A 23,293-nucleotide genomic window follows, 5' to 3' on the forward strand; every position below is an offset into this window, starting at 1 on the left:
GAAAGAGGTAAATCCACGATCACAGTTGCAGACTTCAACACCCCTCTATCAGAAATGGACATATCCAGCAGATGGAAAATTAGAGGGACATAGGTGAACTCTACAACACCAACAACTAGATATAATTAACATCAATAGACTACTTCATCCAACAATAGCAGAACAACAGCATTATCTCAGAAGAATGTTCAAGTTTACATTGAACATTTACTGAGATAAAACATTCTGGGCTATAAAACACACCTTAACAATTTTTAACAATAGAAATAAACAATGTCTTCTCTCACACCTCAGTGGAGTTAAACTAGTAGTAAATAATAGAAGGATAATAGAAAAGTCTCAAAACATGTGGAGATTAAACAACACAGTTCTAAATAACATATGAGTAAAAGAAAAATTTCAAGAGAATTAAAAACTTATTAACTAAATAGAAATGAAAACACAATTTATCAAAACTTATTCGGTGCAGTGTAAGCAGTGCTTAGAGGGAAATTTATAGCATTAAAGGCATATATTAGAATAGCAAAACAAGCTCAAATCATCTAAGTTTCCACCTTAGGAAACTAGAAAAAGTTGAGCAAATTAAATTCACAGTAAGCAGAATAAAAATTCAGGTAGAAATAAAGCCAAAATTAGGGTATCAATAGAGAAAATCAAGAAAACCACAAGCTATTTCTTTGAAAATATCAGTGAAATTTATAAACTTCTAACCAGACAACAAAGAAAAAAAGAGGCAGGACACAAATACTAAATAAGCATTAAATAATTTAGTATGTAGTGAATCTAATAAGAGTGCAGGCTGGACTATAGTAGACGTAACATGGGTTTTGGAACAAGATCAATGTCCTCTGAATCCCAGTTCTGACCTATCTGGACTTCTGACCATGGTCAAACCTGAGAAACTCTTGGGGTTTCTGTGCCCTTCCAAGCTGTCGTAAAGAGAATGCCACATGCTGAAAGTAGGTCTTCAGTCAATATTAGGCCTCTATTTGTTCTCTCACTTGACAAAGTACAAAAATATTGATAACTAACATTTTTATGCCCTTATGAACCTAGGCTATGCACATAAGTGCCTCTTATGGATATTAAGAGTATGAGACTGGCTGGCTGAGAGTAAGGGGTTTAGAATCAGCTTTATTTGGTTTAGTTCCTGACTTCACAAATAACTAGGTTCATGACTCAGGACAAGTTACTTCAATACGCCACGCCTCAGTTCTCTTAACAGTAGAGAGATAATAACAGTATTTGCCATATGGGGGACTTGTGAGTGTCAAGTGAGACAATATTTGTTAAACACTTAGACAGTACAGTGTCTAACATATACTAATATGTTACCATTAATTATAATAGTATTATAATTTTATCCATACCTCTTAGTAGCTTTATGAGTTAGGTAAAATCAGTTTGCCTTTACTATTTGTGGGAAAATGATGATATAAGCAAGGTAAAATAATTTGCCCAAGGACAGTCAGTAAAAAACATAATTAGGATTTATTAACTACTCAAATTTCTCCTTATTTCTTTCCAAGTCAATTTCTTATGAGAATTATTTAGTTTGATGTAAGAACTTGTCAAAAAGCTCTTTGAAAGTTTAAATATAAATCTTTCCAAATCTCCTTAGTCATGCTTATTTATTCCCTCAAACAAGTCTAGTCATACTAAAACACATCATTTCTTGTACAGAAATCATGTTGACTCAATTACGGTAAATTATTCTCCTTTGGCTATTCAGCTATCTTCCATTTTCACCAATAACCTCAGAAAGACTGTAAGATTGACTGAAATTTTAAAAGGAGGGTGGGAATTTGGACAAATCATTTAACCTCTTTGAAAGGGGATTTGGACTAGATAATCTCTGGGGCCTTCCCAGCTCTTCATAATTACGGATGTATTGATTCAGACACTCTTTTCCCATTTGCTATAGGGGCCCTGCTGATGCACCTTCCATTTATTTGACCTCCTATTTACATATATGTTTGTTTTCCTTCTGATTCTTTAGAGCATTAGATATAAGACAGAAGTAAAAGACAAGTAAGAAAAATGTACTAAAAAAGAGGTTAAAGTTAAGTGGCAAAAATTGGGTGGAAGTGGATTTGATGTCATTCACTTCAGGTTAGGCTTCTTTTTTTTGGTCATTATTTTGGTATTCTGTGACCTTCTTTCAGTGACCATGGCATCCCTTCATTTTATAGTCAAATAATACTGTAATGAAGGCTCTGAAAAGACAGAGCTGATATCCAAATGTTGCATGATTATTCTGGTATTTCTATAAATACAGCATATACTTCATTGCCTTTCTTTGAATAAGATGACTCTCAAAGGTTCCATGTGCCTCACCTAGCCCTGTGAAATTATGGTGAACTAGGGTCATTGATAGGAACCACAGTAATATAACTCCAGAAATTACCATAGTTTCTTTATCTAATAAACATATTCCAAGAAAAAACTGAATTTATTAAGTGCCTGTTATATATTCTGAATTGTTGTAAATATTGGGAATACAGAAATCTAAAATGGAGAGACCGTTCTAAAGAAAAAATATTGGTGAATCAGAACAATATCAAATTATAACGTATGTGAAAGCTGTGCTACAATTGAGACATACAAAAGGGATTCTGGAAACACAGAGAATGAATGCCTAGCTGTTTGCTGAGAGTGGCATACAGGTTTTCTCAACGTGTTGATAATGTCATGTCTTGAAAACTGCACGAGAAGTGGTTTGATTTTGAGAATGAAGAGTCCAGAAAGAGGGAGACCAGGATGTACAGAAAATGAAAGAAAGGCATATTTAAATAACTATTTCCACATAGAAGGAGTTTAAAGTGCTCCTGGTCCAGTGGGTAGAGTTAAGTGTGGAGAGTTTTGAGGGGGGAAGATTATAAGGGGTCTCACATGCCATACTAAGGATGATCCAGGAGTTCATGAAGCATCACTAATAGACTTTAAGCAGTTGAGTAATATGATCTGACTTGTAAGCAGTTTACATTTCCAACCATATGAGAACTTCTTAGAAAGGATCCCAATGACTTTGTCCTGCCAATCAATTTCTGGAACTTAATACAGTGTCTAGAATATGGCAGATACTCAAAAAATGTTTAATATATAAGGAAGTCCATCCTTATATAGATCCATCCATCCATCAATCAACAAAGAGCTAAGCTAGTCAGAATTTGCTTCTGGACTATATATCAAATTATTTACAGGGATAATGATGAGATTTACTTTAAAACATTTAAGCAGAAAAGGGGGTGGTTGAAAGGATAAAGTATTATTGACCAAATGTGGGTAATTATGAATGCTGTGAATTTGGTACCTGGGGCACATTTGTATTTTTTTTCTTTTTTCCCTAATAAAGAGGCTTTAAAAATTGTTCCTGAGTTAAGGTGACCTGATTTCGAGATTCCAAAGACTAATGTGTTGAAGCATAAATATCAAGTTTAAAAGGAGCTAGACTTTTAAAGAATGACAATTTGTAACTTAAAAAAAACTGCCATAAAAGAAAAACCTTGGACACTATGAGAAACTTTTGGAATCTATACAACTCTTCATTTCTAGGTATGTAAGCTTTCAATCTAATTTTGGCTAGAGAACTTATGACTTTAAACCTCTTCACAGTTTATATTACAGAACTAAAATTAATGTTAGAAATTCGTTGGTAAATTTTTAAAATATGGAAATCATATGCTCATTCCAAAAAGTACTTTAAAAATGCTTTCACATTAATCTAGATCATACTCAATAGATTACTTCACAAAATTTTTTGTTATTTTGTCATTACTAAAAATAACTCAGTGGGATTTATTCCTGCTTGTATTTGTAAAATACATACATTTTGTACTAAAATCTCTTTCTATATATGTATATTTTTTCAGGAATATGGATTTTTTCTTTTCCTCAAAGAAGAGCACATGTAGTCCTTCACTACCACAAATTATGCAGTAGACTTTCCCACATTTGGGGAAATTGTAGGAGTCAGCACATCTGGAGTGCAATGGATAAGCCTCACCCTAGGTAAACTACCTTCGTGATCATAGTATCTCCTCTGCCAGGTAAGTATAAAGAATCTGAATCCTCTACAGCTAAATTTACAGGGTACATATAGCCATTGATTCATATCTCTTACAGTCCATTCAATAAGTTGAGTTATTGTTCCTAAATAAAGTTAAGTTTTAATAATTGATCATTTCTGGAGACTGGCGAGACTACCACTGAAACATATGCTTTCCAGGTGTAGAGGGGATCAGCTGCTCCAGATCAGCTTTCATACCTACCATCAGCCTATGGTGAGCTGGGTATCTCCATGTGTTAGATACAATGTTGTACACCTGAGTGTCAAACTAAAATGCAGTGTTTAAATGATGGTTCTTCAGCTGATGCACAGAGAGAAAGCAAGAGTGCTGCAATGAGGGTAAGATAGGAGAAGGAATGGCATATGGAAACAAGGGAAAGATATTAGAGATTGACTTTGAGTCCTTATGTTAACTCACCAGAACTTGTAACAAAACTTCTTTTCTCTTTAACATTAAAAAAATAAATTATTAAAATATCTTAATATTAAAAAAGAGAAACATGGGAAACTGGCTGTAAGGGGGAATGACCTTTGTAATTATTATCCTAATAGAAGAATGCTATGTTAATAGTCACCAGGAAATATATTGTTATTGTGCCACTGATATGTACCATTGTGTGTTCATCAAGAATTCATTTTTAAATGTTTTTTAGGTGCAATGACATCTGGCTTTCAAAAATAAAGCGAGTTCCCCATCCTAAACATCTCAAAGAGGTCAAGGTAAGCCAAACTGTTCCCCACAGAGCCGCGTGAGTCAATGTCATTCCTCTTCAGCCAGGATTCCTTGGAAACTTTATAAACTAGAGTCTGAAAGATGCATGAACTATTCTAAGAATAATTTCTTAAAAATCAGTAATTCCTGTAACTCAGCAAACTTTAAAGAGGTCACATTTACCTTGACTTTGGCAAAAATAAGAAAAATTTAATAACACAAAAATGCATATATATACTTCACAAACAGAAAATTTGTGCTGTTTGACACTTCATTTCTTTCCTCATGGAAAAGTAGAAAAGATAAGTACCTGTTTTTCCTCTTTTTCATACCAGTTGTGTAAATTCTCTCTCTAGTCTTTTGTCTAATGACCAGGGGGGCTGAAACTAAAAGATGTTGAAGATCCTAATGTGTGAGTGTCTCAGCTATAAAAAGCAAAGAACAGATTCCTCTATATTTTTAGAGCCCTTAAGACTCATTTAAATTAATTGCGTATCTTAATTCCCATGTTTGGTTAACCCCTGGAAACTAAAGTTTCAGTGATAGAATAGAAGGGAATTTGTAGAGCTGCTAAAACAAACAAACAAACAAACAAACAAACAAACAAAAAACCCCACAAAAAACAAGAAGCCAAACCATTTGGAATATCAGGGAAAGATAGCAATCTTATACATAGATTTACCAAAATATCCAAAGTACTGATTGACAAAAACAAATATAAAGTATAGCATGTGCAACCAAAGAGGTAAAGATGGCAAGACAAAAAGGCAATTTCTTCTTATATAATACGACTTACTCAATATTCTTAACAAAGATGTTCTCAAATAATGTTCAGTGACATTGCTTCTGATAATTGTTGGGGAAATAACACATATGTTATTACTAGTAGGTTCTAGTTAAAGGCTATATTAGTTTTTATACAATTACAGTTGGTAAGTTCTAGAGAACATGAAAAAATCCATTATAGCCATTTTATCTACACCTATATGTTTATGCACTCAAATGTAAGCATAAAAATTATGAATGTAATAAGATTTGTAGGTATAACCTCAAAACCAAATTATAAGCTTTTCTTAAAATATGAACATACATACACATCTCAGTTAAAAGAGATAGCTACTTGCTATCAACATTATTTTAAGTTTGTAAAATATATAATAGAACTCACTCTTTGGGCTAGTTAGCCAACCACTATTTCAATAAATACAACTGACTATACTCATCAAAGGGAATAAAGTAACAGAGACATTAAGTCAAGAAAATCTTTACCAAGTATATAAATAAAGGAAGAAAAATATAAGCAATTTATAAAATAAGGTAGTAAATTAAACAGGATTTCCTATAGGAATTCAGGAAATGGAAACATGATTTTTATTACAAAGTCAGGTTAGATCTAAATTGGCTATATTCTCAATGTTAACTTGCATCTTACTTTCATATATATCTTATCCTCATATTTGAGTCTCAGATTAGATGCTACTCTTTTAAACAATCATTCTCCTTTTCCAGCATCAGTGTCTACTTTGGTGTGTTGATTCTGACTGTTTTTACTATGTAAAGATTCCTCACTAACTTGTCAGGTAAATCCCCCGCCCCTTCTTTCCTTAACATGAATAATTTTTCTTCTTTGGAGTTCTTACTGAATTTGGGTACATGTAAAGGCAAGTGACTACATAACTCCTGTCATCAAATCCATCTGAAAATCACATTGATAATAGCATGTTTATTTAATACACCACCACTACCAACTTTGAAAGACTCCCTCCGCATCCCTTCCCCTGGGGTCTATCTTCTGGCCTTCAGCTGTTCTCTGATCTGTCCAGCCCACTCTTGAGCCATCAGACATCTTCACATGGAAGAACATGCCTACAGACTGTGGAACAGCTTTTTCTACTCTGTCCACTGTGTTGCTCCTAATCTTGGAGGCATATATTCCAAAATTATTTTTCTCCATTGACCTTTGTAATTGTACTGTTAGATCATGAAGTAATATTAAAAATCAAACATATAAATAAGTCCATGAAGATATGTTTTTCTTGTGCAAACTAAAACTTAGATTAAAAAAAAATCTAAGCTACAAGGAATATTAACTTTGGATAAAAAGTAGTTGTTTGGTGAATTACTAATGACATTTAAATATGGGGGTGGCCAAAAAGTTCATTTGGTTTTGTCTGTAAAATGGCTCTAGTAGCACTTAGTTGTTTTAACTTCATTTAAAACAATTTGTTAGACTACATTGTGAGAGCTGTCATATCAACATGCATTAAAAAACCTTATCAAAACTGGTTAATTTTTGTGTAGCCATTTTAATATTGGAAATGGAAGAAAACACGCAACATTTTTGGCATATTATGCTTTATTATTTTAAGGAAGATACAAACGCAACTGAAATACAAAAAAAAAAAAGATTTGTGCAGTGTATGGAGAAGGTACCATGATTGATCGCACTTGTCAAAAGTGGTTTGCGAGGTTTCCTGCTGGAGATTTCTTGCTGGACGATGCTCTACAGTCTGGTGGACCATTTGAAGTTGACAGTGATGAAATTGAGACATTAACTGAGAACAATCAATGTTATACCACCAAGGCGATAGCATCATACCCAAAATATCCAAATCAATAAACTTATGGTGAAAATGAAACATTTGTCTTTACTTTATGGAAAAAACTAAACAGACTTTTTGGCCAAACCAACAAGTAAGGGATTATCTAATTGTTGGTTATTGGCTAATTTTTGTTAGATTAAAAGGAATTGTGCACTAATTAAAGCGAAAAAATTTCTCAGGGAGATGTAAGGGAGACAATACAAATGGTTAAATAACAACTTGGCTTAATAAAATGAGTCACCTCTATTCTTTCTGCAGCAGCCAAATATATATGTTTTATATATATTTAAGCTTTGTGAAGGGAGAATGTGTGTGTTCAGAGAAAGTCAGACAGTCATGGACAGAAACATACAATGGTGGAGAAACCCAGAAGGGGGAGTGTGGTGTGTTATACAAGATTTGTTTGCCAGATGTATTTTGTTGCCAGGAAAAATGAGTATTAAAAAAGAAGGTATTTTTTTGAACAACAGTGTTTTCAACTTTTCTTATTTGTATATTTTATTTATACAGCTATAAAAAGTATATCAAAATAAAAATGAGAATATATAATTGTGAAACTTTTTGCAGAGATTGTTTTTTAGCTATGTATTATTTCATAGTAATACAGACGAACCAAATTTTTTACATGTGATAGAATCCTTTTACTTATAAATAGTATACCATCTTGTTCCAGAAAAAACTCTAATGGTACCATTTGATTATTTCATTAGAATAATAGCTTATCACAATCAAGACAAACTTTTTGTTAAAAGTGTATCTTGTTTCATGGAATGTATAGTGAAAACGAGTGATGAATTTCACAGGAATTTTTCTTGAAACTTCACATTTCAAAAAACATTTGCACTTCTCCTAAAGAGACTATTATATTAAACACATTAATCCTTGGCTTTCTAATCTTTTACTATTTTTGTTAGCTCTTTTATACAAAAGGCAAGGAAATCTTTTTTAATTGACATCTTATTTTTGAAGTCCATGAAAAAGTTAAAATAAAATGAAAGGGATAGAGATGAAATCTGAACTATCCTTACATGCAAAAGAGAAGACTTAGGAAAGAGGTGCAAGTGCTATTACCTTGGGAACTAAAATACAGGGCTTAAAGGGAAGATCTTTTTTCTATTTGATGTGCACAGACTTCCTGTGTACATGTGCAAAATAAATGACTTAATAAACCCTATAATTAACAGATGATACAAGAATCCAGAAATGTATGTTTAATGTTTAAAGAAATGTTTTTAAAATGCTATAAGGAGTATTTATTACATTTAAAAGCCGAGTACAATTCAATTTAACTTACACTGTTAAAGGCAAATACTTTATTTGGCTGAAGAGAAGTTTTACTTTCTAGTAGTTAATATATATGTTCTTAAAACAGACTAGTAGTTATAAATTAGTTCAACAAAAGCAGGATGACACCATTTTCAAATTACATCTTTGGAAAAGAAAGTATAAACGTTGTCACAGGTTAGTCAAAGTGATGGGAACATCATATTCAGGAAACTTAGAAGGGGAATTTTCTTTAAAAATTTAAGAGCTAAGTATAGTAGCATACTTAGGAATAGCTTTTGTAACTCACAAATGAAAAACATACATGAGATGATCATAGTAGCTTTCTGTGTTTACATAATGGTCACAATATATATATATATGGAAAATTTTACCCAGGGTAATTTTATATTCCATGTCATAATTTGGTTTATTTTCTTTCACAAGGATAAAACATCTATTAGTAAAAATCAGACTAATACATTTCAAAACCACAAGATTCTGACTATGATACTTAGTTCTTAAAATTTGTTTATTTAAAGAATATCATAATATAAAATATTACAATTACTTGAATAAAATCTTTTTTAAAAAGAAAAAATAAACTAGAAAGCACCAGTCACAGAAATAAACAGAATTGCACAAAGGCATATTAAATGTCTGTCTGTTCAAACCTAACCATTTAGAAGCAAGTTACTTTACCTATAATAGTTGGAGTGGAATTACTGCCCTTAAAAATGCAAATATTTTCGATATTTGAAGGGTAGCCATTTCAATAAGTAAGTTTCTCTCATAATTAATGTTGCATTGGGACAAATCATTGTAACTTTTATTTTTTATTTGATTGTTATAAGAGATAATTTCTACATTGTATTATTCCAAGGAGGTTGAAGCTTTTTTTCTTCTTCATTGCATGTGTGATGATTTCTGGCTGTTTTAGTATCGGTCATCACAAGGATGCAGTCTTGCAGTGCAGCCCAAGGCAGCTGCAGCAAGTATTTCCCACTAGGAATATTTAGGAGCTAGGTGGGTACAAGGCTTGAGGAAACAATCTAGAAAATCACAATACAGCTTGTTTGTCCTTTCCCCACAAATAACCTTTTTAGACTAGATCTATGAAATGTACTTTATTATCTAAAAATTTTAAGAAGCATCTTTTGTTAAATGTTAACAAAAGAACGACTATCCAAACTCCCTTTATAATTGAATCCTTAAAAAAAAATTCAACCCTCAAGTCTTTCTGAAAAGTGCTTAAATCAACTGGAGATAAATATCACTTAGTGTCCTTGTTTTCTAACAAATGTCTTTTTCCATTGTTTCTATTAATTTCACTCATATTCTTCTTCTTCAACAAACAAGGCCCTTATCCTCATCACAAAATGCAGATGTATGATTTAGCACATAAAACCGGTAATTACATACTAGTTTACGAAAGATTAATTTTTCTTTTTGTCAGTTTACAAGAAGTCTTCCCTTGATTAACTGTAAACAGGAATGGTTTACACCTCAAATTAGAAGCCATTAATTAGAATGACTAAGTCGACAAGATTCACAGATTATTTAAATTATTTAATCAGTAATCACCCAGGCTAAAGTGTAGTATACTGTTTCAATATCCTTCGGTAGGTTATTGATCTGTCACTAAATTACCTCCAGATCAGTAAGGATAAATATTAGTGTTCTTTCCTTCCTTTCATGTTTACATTATTCCTTCTGGTAAACACTAAAAAAAACCCTTTAAGGTTCTTTAATCCCGAATCTCTACTTATCCATTATTAGCCTTTTTGTAATAGGAAAAAAGAGTATCTGAAGTACAGATCAGGAGTTCGCTTTGCCCAAACAACAATAAAAACATTTGTAAAATGTACGCTTTAAGGTAACGGCAGTAATGAAAGATATATGCATAGGTGGCTTCGGTAAATACCGGGCTAGCAAACCAAATGCTTAACAAAAAGCGCCCGATCCTCTATCGCAACATAGAGCCCTCAATAAATTACACAACACTTTGCATAGGCTGCAGAAATAACGCAGGACAGGACTTAACACAGATTCCAATCCGCAGCATTTATACACATGCACATGGCAAGAGACAGAAACCAAACACTATCATTCAACTCAGGCAGGGTAGCGCGATCCCGAGTTTGCCCAGCCTGAGTGCGCTCCGTGTGTGTGTCTGTGTGCGCGCGTGAGAGTGAGACCCATCCTCAGGGCATTTCCCCTCTTTGGGCAGTTTTGCTTCATTTGTTTCCTATTTCTGCTACATAGAAACTAACTTCCATCTCAGCCCCAGCAGCGCCACTGAATAGAGCCTGTGCTGCGGCGCAATGTGCGTCAGATCCCTCCGCGGAGCAGTGACTGGCCCCCTCCCTCCTGCTATCGGCCTCCACAGAGAAAGCACCTCCCAGCCAACCCTCGGCTGTAGCTCCGACATCTTCTCCACTGGAAATAAATAAATAAATCGCACCCTCAGCCTTGGAGGAGGGGGCGGGGGTCTCACCGGGCCGAGTACTGGGGTGCTGGGGTCGCAGAGTCGGAGGCACTCCTTTTTTATGCCAGGGGGCGGGGGCACAGGCCGAGGACCTGGCTGAGCCCGGGACAGCGAAGGTGGGGGACTCTTTTCTGCTGCGGAAGGATCCTCGGCGGAGGCGGCGGCCGTAGCCGCTGCCTGAGAGTTGTTGTTTCCTCCTCCTCCGCCTCCGCCGCCGTTGCTTGAATGGTGGAGCCGAGGCTCAGCTCGTGAACACACAGTGACAGCTATAGGGCAGGCGGCGGCACCATCCCCGCTTCCCCTCGGCGGCGGGGTGTCCCGCCAGCGGCCATTAAGTGACCCATAAACATGTCTTGTGAGAGGAAAGGCCTCTCGGAGCTGCGATCGGGTAAGTCGGGGGGCTGCTGGGGCCGCTGGCACTGGGCGATTCCGCTCGCGGTCCCCCGCCCCCCGCCGCCCGGCCGCTCAGCTTAAGTGTCTCCCCGTCCTTCTCTCCCGCGCAGAGCTCTACTTCCTCATCGCCCGGTTCCTGGAAGATGGACCCTGTCAGCAGGCGGCTCAGGTACTACGGCGCGCAGCGCAGGCAGGGCCGGCATTCTTCGCTCGCGGGCGTGGGGGAGGGCGGTGGCGGCAGCGGCGGTGGCGGGGCTTGGGCCCGGGGCGCGGGGCTCAGCTCTCCCCGCTTTGTTGTTGCAGGTGCTGATCCGCGAGGTGGCCGAGAAAGAGGTAAGGGCGGCGATGGCCCGCTGCGTCCTGCTGCAGAATGGCCGTCCCTGGGCCGAGGCGCCACCACTGCCGTCGCCACTGGGGCGTGGGACTCCGGGTTTGGGGTCCCAGCCGGGGCGCGGGGCGGGCGGGGGAGGGGAGCGGGCGGGCTGGGGCCGGGGGCCGGCTAATGGGGCGTCCTCTCCCCGCAGCTGCTGCCCCGACGCACTGACTGGACCGGAAAGGAGCATCCCAGGACCTACCAGAATCTGGTGAGACATTCACATCGCGGAGCAAAGAAACTTTTCCCCGAGTCGAATAAAAATTGAATTTCCCGCAATTTTTTACAGAGACAAAAACTTGGCCCCAGAACGTGAAAGCTCCAAAGGCCAGGGGAAGGGTTGGGAGCCCGGCGCGGAGGCTGCGTGGGCAGTGGCCGGGGGTGCCTGCACCCCGGGGCCGCAGGGGCTGCCGACAATTTATTTGTGATATTTTGTTAATGTGCTAGAAATAAAGATACGTCATGAGTGTTGTGCAGTGCAAGGCCGGAGGAGGAGGGGCCGGCGCGCGCGTCCGTAAGGACGCGGGGGCGCGCAAGGCGGCGGTGCTGGCTGCGGCGGGAGCGGCGCGAGGGAAGAGGGCGCGCTCGCTCGCTCTGCGTGCGCGGTCCGCTCGGCTTTCTCCAGCCCCACACAATAGCTGGTGACTAACTGCTCCGAAGTGGCATTAGCATTTCACAAGCTGGCTATTCCGCCACCGTGGAGCCCTAGCGAGACGTTATATATTTTTACTTTGCTTTTTCTTTTGCTCTCTAAATTCAGAGCCCGTTTTCTTGTTGGAGGGATTCAGATGTGTGATGATAATTGGCCAGCAGAACATCTTGCGTGTATGAAATACACGCGAAGAAGTGTAAAGCCAGTAATCCTAAAACCAGAGGTTTCACAGGCTTTTCTTCCTATCGCTAGTATTCGTGTTATACTCGTCGCTCAGTTAAAAACTGTTATTGTAGGCCACCGAAGACTTTTGATTTTTATCCATGTATTTACTTAGGATGGAACTAGGCTTGTAAAAGTTTTTTAGATTATCTTGAGGTAAGTAGGTAAATAGATTAAAAATACCTACTAAGTTTTTTTGAGTCTTCAAGGTGAATATTTTAGTAATTTAGGGAAATTGACGTTTAAATTGTGGACCTGTCACTTTGAGAGTTACGTTTTCTGTGTTATTCTAAACTGATTTAAGTTGTATGAGTAAGTGTGTGTCAGGGCAGTTAAAGTACTCACATGCCGCGAATCAAGCCTTTGAAATCCATGCAGTGAATTGATTTTCTGAGACATTTGTAACTGATGTTGTGATGTAGTTAATAGTGACTGTTTCTTAATGAGGGCTTCTGAAACGATTAGGAAGTTTCAAAGGTAGCTTAGAATTGAATGTCTTGTGAGGTGAAAGCATGACATGATTTTGATGGCTTTTGTTTCATTTGGATGTAGAGCATTTAACAGGCATCAGAATCTTTCTGATTTAATCTAGGTTGTTGATAAGTGCTCACAACCGTGGAAATAAGCAAGGGTACTTGGGTTTTTAGGTTTAGTAAATATAATGGAAACGTAACAGCCTTCAAGTAAGTGACTTAGGCCAGTTTCATTCAATTCTTGGCTAATATGAATAGAGTTTGAAGCCAACTCAAACGCAATAACTGCAATATTTAACTTTCTGGATTGTAACAATTTGACAAAATCTCAAGTGGATTTCTATGTATTCCTTGTTATTTGAAAGATATAAAGATTATAATTTTCAATTTTTAAGAATTGGGCAGATTTTACGAAATTCATCTTTGCATCCTGTAAAACCCCACAAAACCAAAGTAGTTGAAGATTGCTATTTTCTGGGAGACAGTTGTCTTTTTAAAAGGAAGTGGTTAATGTTATCTGCCAAGTAATTGGAATGTCTCATCCTTGTAGGAATATCATTTTGTTTCTCCAGTAACATCAAGGCTACCAATGTTGATTTTTATTTTATTTAATTTTTTTGAGGTTTCTCATCTCTCATGTGTAATAAAATGAATTTATTTTCCTGTTCTCTTTCTTAAAACTTAGGACACAATAAGCAGTGTCTTTAATGGTGTCATTTATAAAAATCAACTTATTTTGCATGGAAGTGGTTCTTCTTACTTGGAGTATTTTCATCCTTATACCAGATCAGTCATGTTGGCATACTTCTGAGGCAGTTAAGAATTCTCATTAGACTTCAGAGCTGTCTGGTTCATTTTCTCTCTTTATTCATTGAGCATATTGCTCACTCTGTATATTCTGGATACAAAGCATCATTCAGGGTGCTTTCCTGTCCATCAAAATGTATCTAGATGTGTGTCAGTATTTGGTTTAACTTAGACTTTTTGAGATTTAGTTAGTTCTAAAAGCATTTTGGAAGAAAACCAAGTATCAGTTTGTTTTTGTTTAATAGGAGGATCTTGAAATTTTATCTAGGTGAACCACGCATAACATTGTATGCTATTCTCTGTTGTCTTAATTATTCTTATAACTTAGACAGATTTAGCTTTGATTTCTATTAAATTGCTTTCATTTAATTGGTTTGAAGACTATTTTGGTGAATGAAACCAAACTAATATCGTTTGCAGTTTCAGTAGGGTGTACCTCTACCTGGAAATTTGTTGCTAAGTTACTGATAATTCGGTAATAATTTAAATGGAAGAATTCACATGTCAGATTAAATTTCTTGAAACATCTCAAATTATAGATATTTGAAATAGGATGTAATACTTATATTTATAATCTTAAAATAGGTATAGATTAGCATTTGTAGTCAGCCTGCAGATAGAATCACAGTGATTGAGTTTTGACCAAAAGGAAAGTGGAGTTTTGTGAGCAGTTTTTAAAAGTTTACATATTTTTAAAAAAATAGATGCATTTTAAGTGTTACTGATAAAGGTATTGTAAAACTGCATTGTGGTTATTACCATCCGCCCTACGATTTAAAATATTTTTGATGTGAAGTTAAAGGGAGGGTTTTTCTTTTTCTCCATGGTATGTGTCTAATAAATTTTATATTTTTAAAAATATGGATTGAATTTAAAGCAGAAGGACTTTTTTTTAAAGCTTTTATAAGAATTCTTATATTTTGAATAGAGCCATGCTTAGAGGGCAAAGTTTTTGTAGAATAAGAACTCGTTTTTAGACAATTACTTGTTTATTTCTTAGTTTTCATAATTAAGTTACCACCTTAATTATTAGTAATTACATATTTATGAGGTCTTGAGGCAAAAATTTTAAGCATTTTTCCCAGATTTGGGACTGGGATCACATTTCTTATTGTACAAAGGTATCACCCACCCCTAAGTTCGGTTCATATTTTGCTAATTTGTTCAAATCTGAGGCAAGTTGTGGAATTTCTGGGGGCCCCTGTTATCTCACTTGTGAAATAAGTGAATTACATTTTTTCTAATCTGAAAATCTGATTTTTGAACTATAAATAGCAGTACATTGTCTCTAAGAGTTCTGTTTGGAGTTTGATTATTCAAAAACCCAGAAAGATACAGAGATTGTGCTGATTTTAAATTTTATAAGCGCTTTTGGTAGGGGTATTCTCAGGTTGTAATGTATTTCTTTGTAAGAGTGAAGATTTTTGAGGCACTAACCACGTTGTAGGCTACCTCTTTATGCTGTAATTAATGTTTTTCACTATGGTTTAACTATTAGTTTTCATAAATTAATGGGTGGTCTTAAAGTCAGATGATTAGGAACCATGAATAGGAATTACTTAGGTATGTGTCTTAAATATGCATTTATTTAGAGTGTGCTGATTAATGCGAAAGTTAAAGTTATAAAACCTAGGAGACAAATTTTAAGGAAAAAAATACATAACACTTCAAATGTTTTTGAATCAGCGATTCCCATTCTACATTAAAGATAATATAGTACTTCTTAAAACTCGGCCAGTATAATTTGGAGTGTGGTATGGCATATGAAGTAAATGTTAGAGAGTTTCCGTTTCATTATTTTTATGGATTGCCAATGAAATGGTAAACTTAGCTTGGTAGCTTCTAAGATGGGGCTTTAATATAGTATGGATGGAAATGGAAAAAATTTCATCCTTTCTTGCACATGCAATTTTATTTGTACTTTAATCATTATTTTGAAAAGTGAGACATTTACAAATATTTTAAAATTAAATAAGTACCTGTTAAAATCTTAATACCCTTGAAATGGAATTATGTAAAGAGAGAGTGATTATCTCCCTAACTACACAGTGGTGTTTTAGATGAATGTTATGGGACAGAATTGTAAGTACCACAGGAGTCCATTTCCCAGACTGTGAAATGGGCTAATAATATAGCTCTTAAACTTTGTAAGATTCTATGAGTGATAGGACTGGCACAAATCAAGTACTCAATAAAGGTTTGTGTTTGCTATTACTAACTTTAGTAGTGGTAGTAAAGTTTGTTCCAATTATAACTTTATAGTGTATTAAAGTTCAAGAAAAACATTTTTATTTTAGAAACAAGTGTGCATAACTTCCTGAACATAACAGCTACAGTATTAAAAAAAAGGCCACCTTAAAACCCTAGAAGATACTTTAAGTATAATTACTTTCAGAGTCAAGGATAATATAATTAAGCCTAAGATATAAAGAAAAAAGTATAGTAAATAAAAAAAATAAATCATTTTTAAAGCATGTTGGGTGAACATTTAGAAAACCTTGGTGATTTGTATAGTGATTCTAACTATAATTGTTTTTTGTGGAACAGTTAACATTAAGAAGTATTTCGGTGGTTGAAATATCCAGAATTGATTAGAGGATATATGAAGCTTTTTTCTTTTGGTAATGATCAGGTGACTTTTAGGAATATATGAGGGGAGTGTGGCTGTTGCATCTGGCTCCCCTTGTCCAGAATTTTGTATAATTTAAAACTGTTAACGACAGTTCATATTCTTCTTGGAAGTTGTCAGAGAGATGTTTTTCCTTGTTTTGCCAATCTGGTTTAATAATACATATATTTTAAAGAATTTAATAAAGACTTTCTTGAATTAAGTCTTAAGTGAACATTAGGTTAAGTAAATCCTATGAATGTCAATTTTTTAATCCACTCAGAATTTCTTTATCATATAACCACAAGATTTTTTCTTTTATCTAGAAACTCTTCTTCCTACAGCCATACTTTTCCTCAAAATTGGTGAATTATCATGTCACTACAGAATTGTAGCAAATAAAATTGCATTCTACCCAACTTACTCTGGACAAGTAATATCAGATTAATTTTATTCTTGCTAGTAGGTTCCTCATCTAAATTTTAGATTTCATAAAAATGTCTGTCATACTAAGCAAAATGGCAGTTATACTGAGCATATACATTTAGAATCACTTTCTATTTTAATTAATTTCAAGGAAGCCAGTCATTAAAATGAGTGCATTAGAAAAAAATTACAGTAAAATTTTTAGGATATTTAACATTTATAACTATCTAAAGTGATAAAGGCCATCATATAAAAGGTACCATATTTAAAATTTTAGAAACAAATTTAAAATGTGTCAAAGTTTAAAAAATTGTGTCAAGGTTATCAGTTTCTGTTTTCTAGTTTGTGAGATGCTGTGTTTGTGAAGTGAGTAATTTTTGAAAATAAGTCACTTGGAATTATTAATATGTTACTGAGCATGTGGAATATACAGTATTAATATTTTATAACAGATTGGGGGAAATGTTAGTACTTTTTTCTTTATGGAATTTGAGAATTCAGGGTACTGAAAAATTAAAATTATGATATTGAACAGCAAAATATTTTAAGTGTGAGAGTCTTAGGTCTCCACAGAGAAGGCAGTCTAAAGCAGGTCTACCTTTAGTAGTTTGTCTTTTGTACACACACAAGCAGTCTTATTTGAGCTCAGGAATCACAAAAGAAAAAGGATGGCTGGATGAAAAGTTTTGATACAAAGAAAAATTAGGTAGCAACATGGTCTGATACAGCTTCTACTTAAGTTAAAAGTATTTTAAATTGTAGGAGAAAAGAGATTTGTAGTCTAAGGCTTAGGTTATTCATGGTAGCATGAATTGTGGCAGTCTTCTGCAAAGGAAACATAAAGAATATATGTATTCTGGACTCCAGATGGCCCGTTGTCATGGGGGCATGAACCATTTGGTCTGTGTCATAGATGGATAACAGGCACATAGTCTGTCTTCACAGAGGTTATCATACAAATGCAAGAAATATTTACCCTTGCTTGTGTCACTTTGTTTTGGTTTAGTTTCAGAGTGTGCAAATAATAAATTCCAGTCAACTTGGAGAAACACACATTTTCTGAAACAACTTCACTGACATTGGATGTGTGGTGTTAGTATTTTGAGTACACTGTTTAAAACTAAAACATGACTGAAAATGAAACTGGTCGTTCTCTTAAGATTATTTACTTTGGTATCTTAAGCACAAATAGTCTAAGAGTTTCCTGTCTTTAAATTAATAGATGATAACTTCAACAGAATTACAGATTTGAATTTTAAATTATACTTTACTAAGCAAATGTTTAAAGGAGTTGTTTATTGTACAAGTTTTGCTTAGCAAATATAACTTGATTTAAAAACAAAACTTCAAAATATATTATTTTAAAAAGTTGTGTTTTAAATTAATTTTTATAGAGCATCCTTTGTGGTTTGTGGGAACCTTAATGGAAACCTTAATTTGGATGGAATTTTTTTTTTGTTTGTTTTTGTTTGTTTGTTTTTGTAGAACATTGATTGTGATGAGTAAACTTTAGAAGAGCAGCATTGCATTTTTTTTAGATGACAAATTTGTGTTGATAATTGTGGTCATCATACTAACTGAATTATCTAAATGAAGTTTTAGGTAGTTGACCAAACTATGAATATAAAACACAGTCTTTCAAGTGTGTTTATTCACAGTTAATTAAGAGTAAATAGGCCTTGACAGGGTAGCTCAGTTGCTTAGGGTGTCCTCCCAGTACACCAAGGTGTTGAGGCATTTGCTCTTTGGTCAGGACACATGCAAGAATCAACCAATGAATGCATAAAGAAGTACATTAACAATTGTCGTTTGTGTGTGTGTGTGTGTGTCTCTCAAGTCACACACACACAAATAAAAAATTTTTAAAAAGAGTATACAGATCACCAAGATCAATTTTGATACCTATATTTTTAATTACAAAGACATCAAAAGCATCTGAGAGTACTTCTGAAGAGTAGATACCCAGCTTAGAAGATTCGACTTGAAAAGTGGTATGAGTCCTAATAAATTTATAATCGTAAAACCTGTGTAATGACAGAAGGGGGGTGGCTAAACTTTTGAGAAGGAAACTAATATAATAAAAAATAGCAGTTAACTTGAAGTCATGAGACCTGGGTTTGATTACTGTATCTTCTGTTTTCTAAGAGTATGACTTTGGACATATTGTGTAACCTTTGGATTTCAGTTTTCTTTACATGTGAAATGGGAAGAATACTTAACCTTATTTGTTTGTGAAGATAAATAAATTTGGAAATTATTTGGCACAAAATATTCCATGTATTTGTCTTTGTGAAGATGCTGTTAGTAAAAGTACACAAAGGTAAACTTGCTTTAAAGATTATAGATATAATTGAACATCCACTTTAATAATGGTAAGAGATGTATAATTATAACTTAAGAAGTTTTGAGATGTTTAGGGGCTGAGTTTAGTAATAAACTTGTGGAATGATTAGATAGCAAATAGGTTTTTTAAAATTTATGATGCTTGTTTGTATGCTAGAATATTCATAAAAATAGGAGCTGTATTCCATTAAGCTGACCTTTTAGTAATCCAAACTATCATAGAGAGCAGAAGCAACTAGGCTTTCAGATCTGAAAAAATTGTGAGAAAATAGATGAGACAATCTGAAAAACTGACTTTAAAGACCAATCAGGTTTTCTAGAAATATAGCCAAATCAGATCATACTAGTTCTACTCAGTAGGTGGATTTTATTTTCATAGGGACTTCTTAATTATATGCTAGAGGAAGGACTGGCATTTAAGTCTCACAGGTAAATTAAATAATTGGAATTACAATAATATATTGATCTAGTCTCACCTGGAAAAGACCTTGAAAAGATAACCAATTCTTTCCCCTTGTTTATCTTTAGAAAGATTTTTTTCCAACGTGAAAGGTTAACACGTAATATGTAATGTGGATTATAATTAAAATAAAGCCAACTCTTATGTCAGGTATTGTGATTATCTCCCAGGATAGTGACAACAGATGAGGACAGATAGTGACAATAAAGACTTGGAGTAAATGTTTTTCTCACACTTAGTGTGAGAGCTTAAACCTAGGCAGTTTGACCTGGAGCCCTTAATCAAACTACTGACCTTCTCTTTAAAAATTGATTAGAGAAGTTCTTAATATCAGTATATCTGGGAGAATGCAGTGGCTTCCAGGTTCTTTGTAATTTCTTTTCACTGGTAATACCTACATTTTAACAATACATTTTACTGATAAGGAGAAATTTTTCTTGGCTGGAAAAGACAACTGTTTATATGAAGTAGCATACTAAGCAGAAGCAGATAGTTTTAGCCAAACATAGAGGAAATTGTTTAATTTCACTCAAAGAGCTCAGTTTCTTTTTTTGGTCCTTCCTTGCTACAATTCATATTTTCCAAAGATGGTCCTATTCAAATTATAGTGAGATTTGATCATTGATAATTCTAGAACTTTATATACATAGTTTGAGAAAAGAGTGATAACAGATTTATGATTTGTGCCAAGGTGGAGAAGGCATGAACAGAGTTGCCTCTGTTCTAAAGAAATCTATTACCCTGTTGCTGGAAAAGTTGCTAGAACCAAAGATCATTTTTTAGGTCCAGGTAGTAAGCTGTGCCTGATGTGGGCAAATTGTGCAGAAGTCTTGTTTTGCAAGGCTCCTGAGCTAAAGGTAATGCTTTTTAAAAATAGTTTTTAAATGTATATGCGGATGCCACAGAGATAGTAGCCTCCAAAGCCTAGAATATTTACCATCTGACCCTGTCCAGGATGTGTTGGCTGGCTGACCTCTGCTTTAGATAATGTAACATGATATTTACGAAAAGGATGCCTTTATTTAAATCAGTTTTTAACTATGAATTATATACAAAGATTGTTGTTACTATATCAAATGATTCTCAGTTGCTACTGGAGGTGGGGGCAGGGATATGAGAAATGTGGAAAATCTCTAACTAGCCGCTGGTGTAGGAGTGATCTCAGTGAGGTTGCATCAGGGTTTGTATTCATAAAGCAGGTTCTTGCATCTTAGTGGGAGAAGAGATGAAATGTTTATCAAAGGTGACATGCATTTTAAAAAGTGGAGCACTACTGATAAATGTGCCTTTTAAAAAATTCTTATTTTTTAGTGCTATCAAGGTTTGCAATATTAATCCTTTTGTGTAATTATACCTCCCTTCTAAGTGTTTAAAATTTTAATCTTAGAAATATTGAGAAAAGTAGGGTTGATCACATCGATTTCCTTTAGCCATTTTGGGAGAGAGTATTTAGTTTTGTCACTATATCATTGTGATAGTTTTATCTTCTTCTATCCTCAGATTTCTAAGTGTTCCCCTTTACCTGTGGAATTTATGCTTTTATACTAGGTTGTTCATAGTGAGAGTGAACTTTAAAACATTCCTTTTTCTGGCTCAGTTTAATGTATTTTGAAAACTATTCAAAATGTCTCTTTTATAGCTTGCTTGCCCAGTGATATGTGCATATATTTGAGGCAATAGGTACTTTGAGGCTGGGTGGTATGAATGTGGGCTCTGTAGTTAACACTGCATTGGATTGATTCTCCTGTCTGCCATCCACTAAATGTGTGTGATCTTTTAAGTTTATTTTATCTTTTTGCAGCATAATTTCTTTATTAATGGGAATAATAATAGTATATATATCTTAGTGTTAAGTTAATTGACTAAACTTTTTATATGTAAAACCTGACACACTTAACCATAAGGGCTATAGCATTTGATGTAGAGGCATTATGTGTTAGCTCTGTTAATCACACTGTAATTTGGTCATACTTTTACTTGTTGAACATCTAAAGAGACTGAAAGCACTTCTGGTTATAGAAAGGAATGGGTAGGTGTATTAGAACTGAGGATATCAAGTTTTGTTTTGTTTTTACTAAATAATAGTATATAATTACTGGAATCCAAATATAGATATTTTGGATAAGGGATTTTGTTAGAATATCTTTTCAAGTTTTCCTTTTAGTTTTAATTTTCTTTTAAGTACTTATTAGTATAAATAAAAGTTTATTCAAACTAAAAGCTTAATATTAAAGATAAAAGTTCTTTATGTATGTCAATATAAAATGGACACTAAAATGGATATATAAAATGGACATAAAATTATGTATATGTCCATAAATGAGCTATTTTAATTTTTTAAAATTTGTTTCTGTTTTTACATTTTAAATATTGGCCATAGTGACATGGATTCATATTCATGAAGAATAATGTATAGAGAAAGGCAGGCATAAAAGATAATTTTTATTTTTTTGGAAATAAGTATTAAGTGTATATGACATAGTTGGGACCAAAAGGAGATATGATCCCTGTTCTCTTATAGCTTGTGGTGAACTTGAGAAGAAAAACATTAAATCAGTACACTCTTAAATGTATAATCATAAACTGATGTATGAGTTAAGAAAAAGTCATGAGTGCGTACATCCAAGATAATATACTTACACTAAATAGGGTAAAGGAAAACAGAGGAAGTTACATTGGAGGGAAGATCTGAAGCACCTAAAAGAGTTGTGTGGGCAAGGGAATGTGGGGGAAAGTTAAATGCATTATATAGAAAAAGCCTGACAGAAGAGGGGAAAGAAGACTGTTGTGTTTAAATGTAGAAAGAGGGCTGGAGGGTGTAAGGCTGGGGATGTGCCAGGTAAAGGAGAAAACTAGGAATGAGTGAATCAGAAAATGCATTTCAGGGTTTGTAGACCATGTTAATGATTTGAATCTCCAAAGAACAAGGAAAGCCTCTGGTGGTTTTAAGTAGGGGTGACATGACCAGATACATGTTTTGGAAAGAGGATTCTAAGGTCAATGGAAAATAGATTTTAATGAGATACAGGTCATAAGTGGATGCGGCAAAGATGCGGAGTGTATTGCAAAGGTAATTTGAAGTTGGGCTGTTATTGTGGTAAAGGAGGGAGGTAGGTGAATTTTAGGAAGGAAAGATCAAGTGGTCTTGGGTGAAAATCAGTTTGGGTATTGGGAATGAGGTGGGAGGGAGGAATGGGCGAGGTAAAAAAAGTGACTTCTTGGCTTGAGGTGTGATATATACATGGTGTTGCCGTTCACAAAGATGGGTGACATTTTTTGGGGGGTGTTTGGCATGAAGATTGTGAGTTCATTTTTATGTATGTTGAGTTGAAGAGGTTTGGGGAACTCCAAAGAGAGATGTCTTTTAAGAAAGTTTGATATGTATAAGAATTGTCCAATGA

The 23,293-nt window shown here is 34.9% G+C and overlaps 1 protein-coding gene and 1 non-coding gene across 2 annotated transcripts in view; one reads left to right on the top strand and one right to left on the bottom strand.

Moving 5' to 3' along the window:
• Nucleotides 1-3,897: 3,897 nt before the first annotated feature.
• Nucleotides 3,898-4,057, bottom strand: LOC119047471 (U1 spliceosomal RNA). The gene has a single exon (XR_005082144.2). It is a non-coding gene; the product is annotated as a U1 spliceosomal RNA (small nuclear RNA).
• Nucleotides 4,058-11,259: 7,202 nt separating this feature from the next.
• The window catches only part of PHIP (pleckstrin homology domain interacting protein), a 135,128-nt gene continuing 123,094 nt past the window's right edge, over nucleotides 11,260-23,293 (top strand). The window contains exons 1-4 of the mRNA XM_037142891.2: nucleotides 11,260-11,523; nucleotides 11,639-11,697; nucleotides 11,832-11,861; nucleotides 12,053-12,112. Of these exons, the coding sequence (XP_036998786.2) occupies nucleotides 11,484-11,523; nucleotides 11,639-11,697; nucleotides 11,832-11,861; nucleotides 12,053-12,112 (189 nt within the window). The 5' untranslated portion in view covers nucleotides 11,260-11,483. The remainder of the gene's footprint in view (nucleotides 11,524-11,638; nucleotides 11,698-11,831; nucleotides 11,862-12,052; nucleotides 12,113-23,293) is intronic.

Source organism: Artibeus jamaicensis, unplaced genomic scaffold (genome assembly GCF_021234435.1).
Source record: "Artibeus jamaicensis isolate MK-2021 breed Jamaican fruit bat unplaced genomic scaffold, CSHL_Jam_final contig_387, whole genome shotgun sequence".
Lineage (NCBI taxonomy): Eukaryota > Metazoa > Chordata > Mammalia > Chiroptera > Phyllostomidae > Artibeus > Artibeus jamaicensis.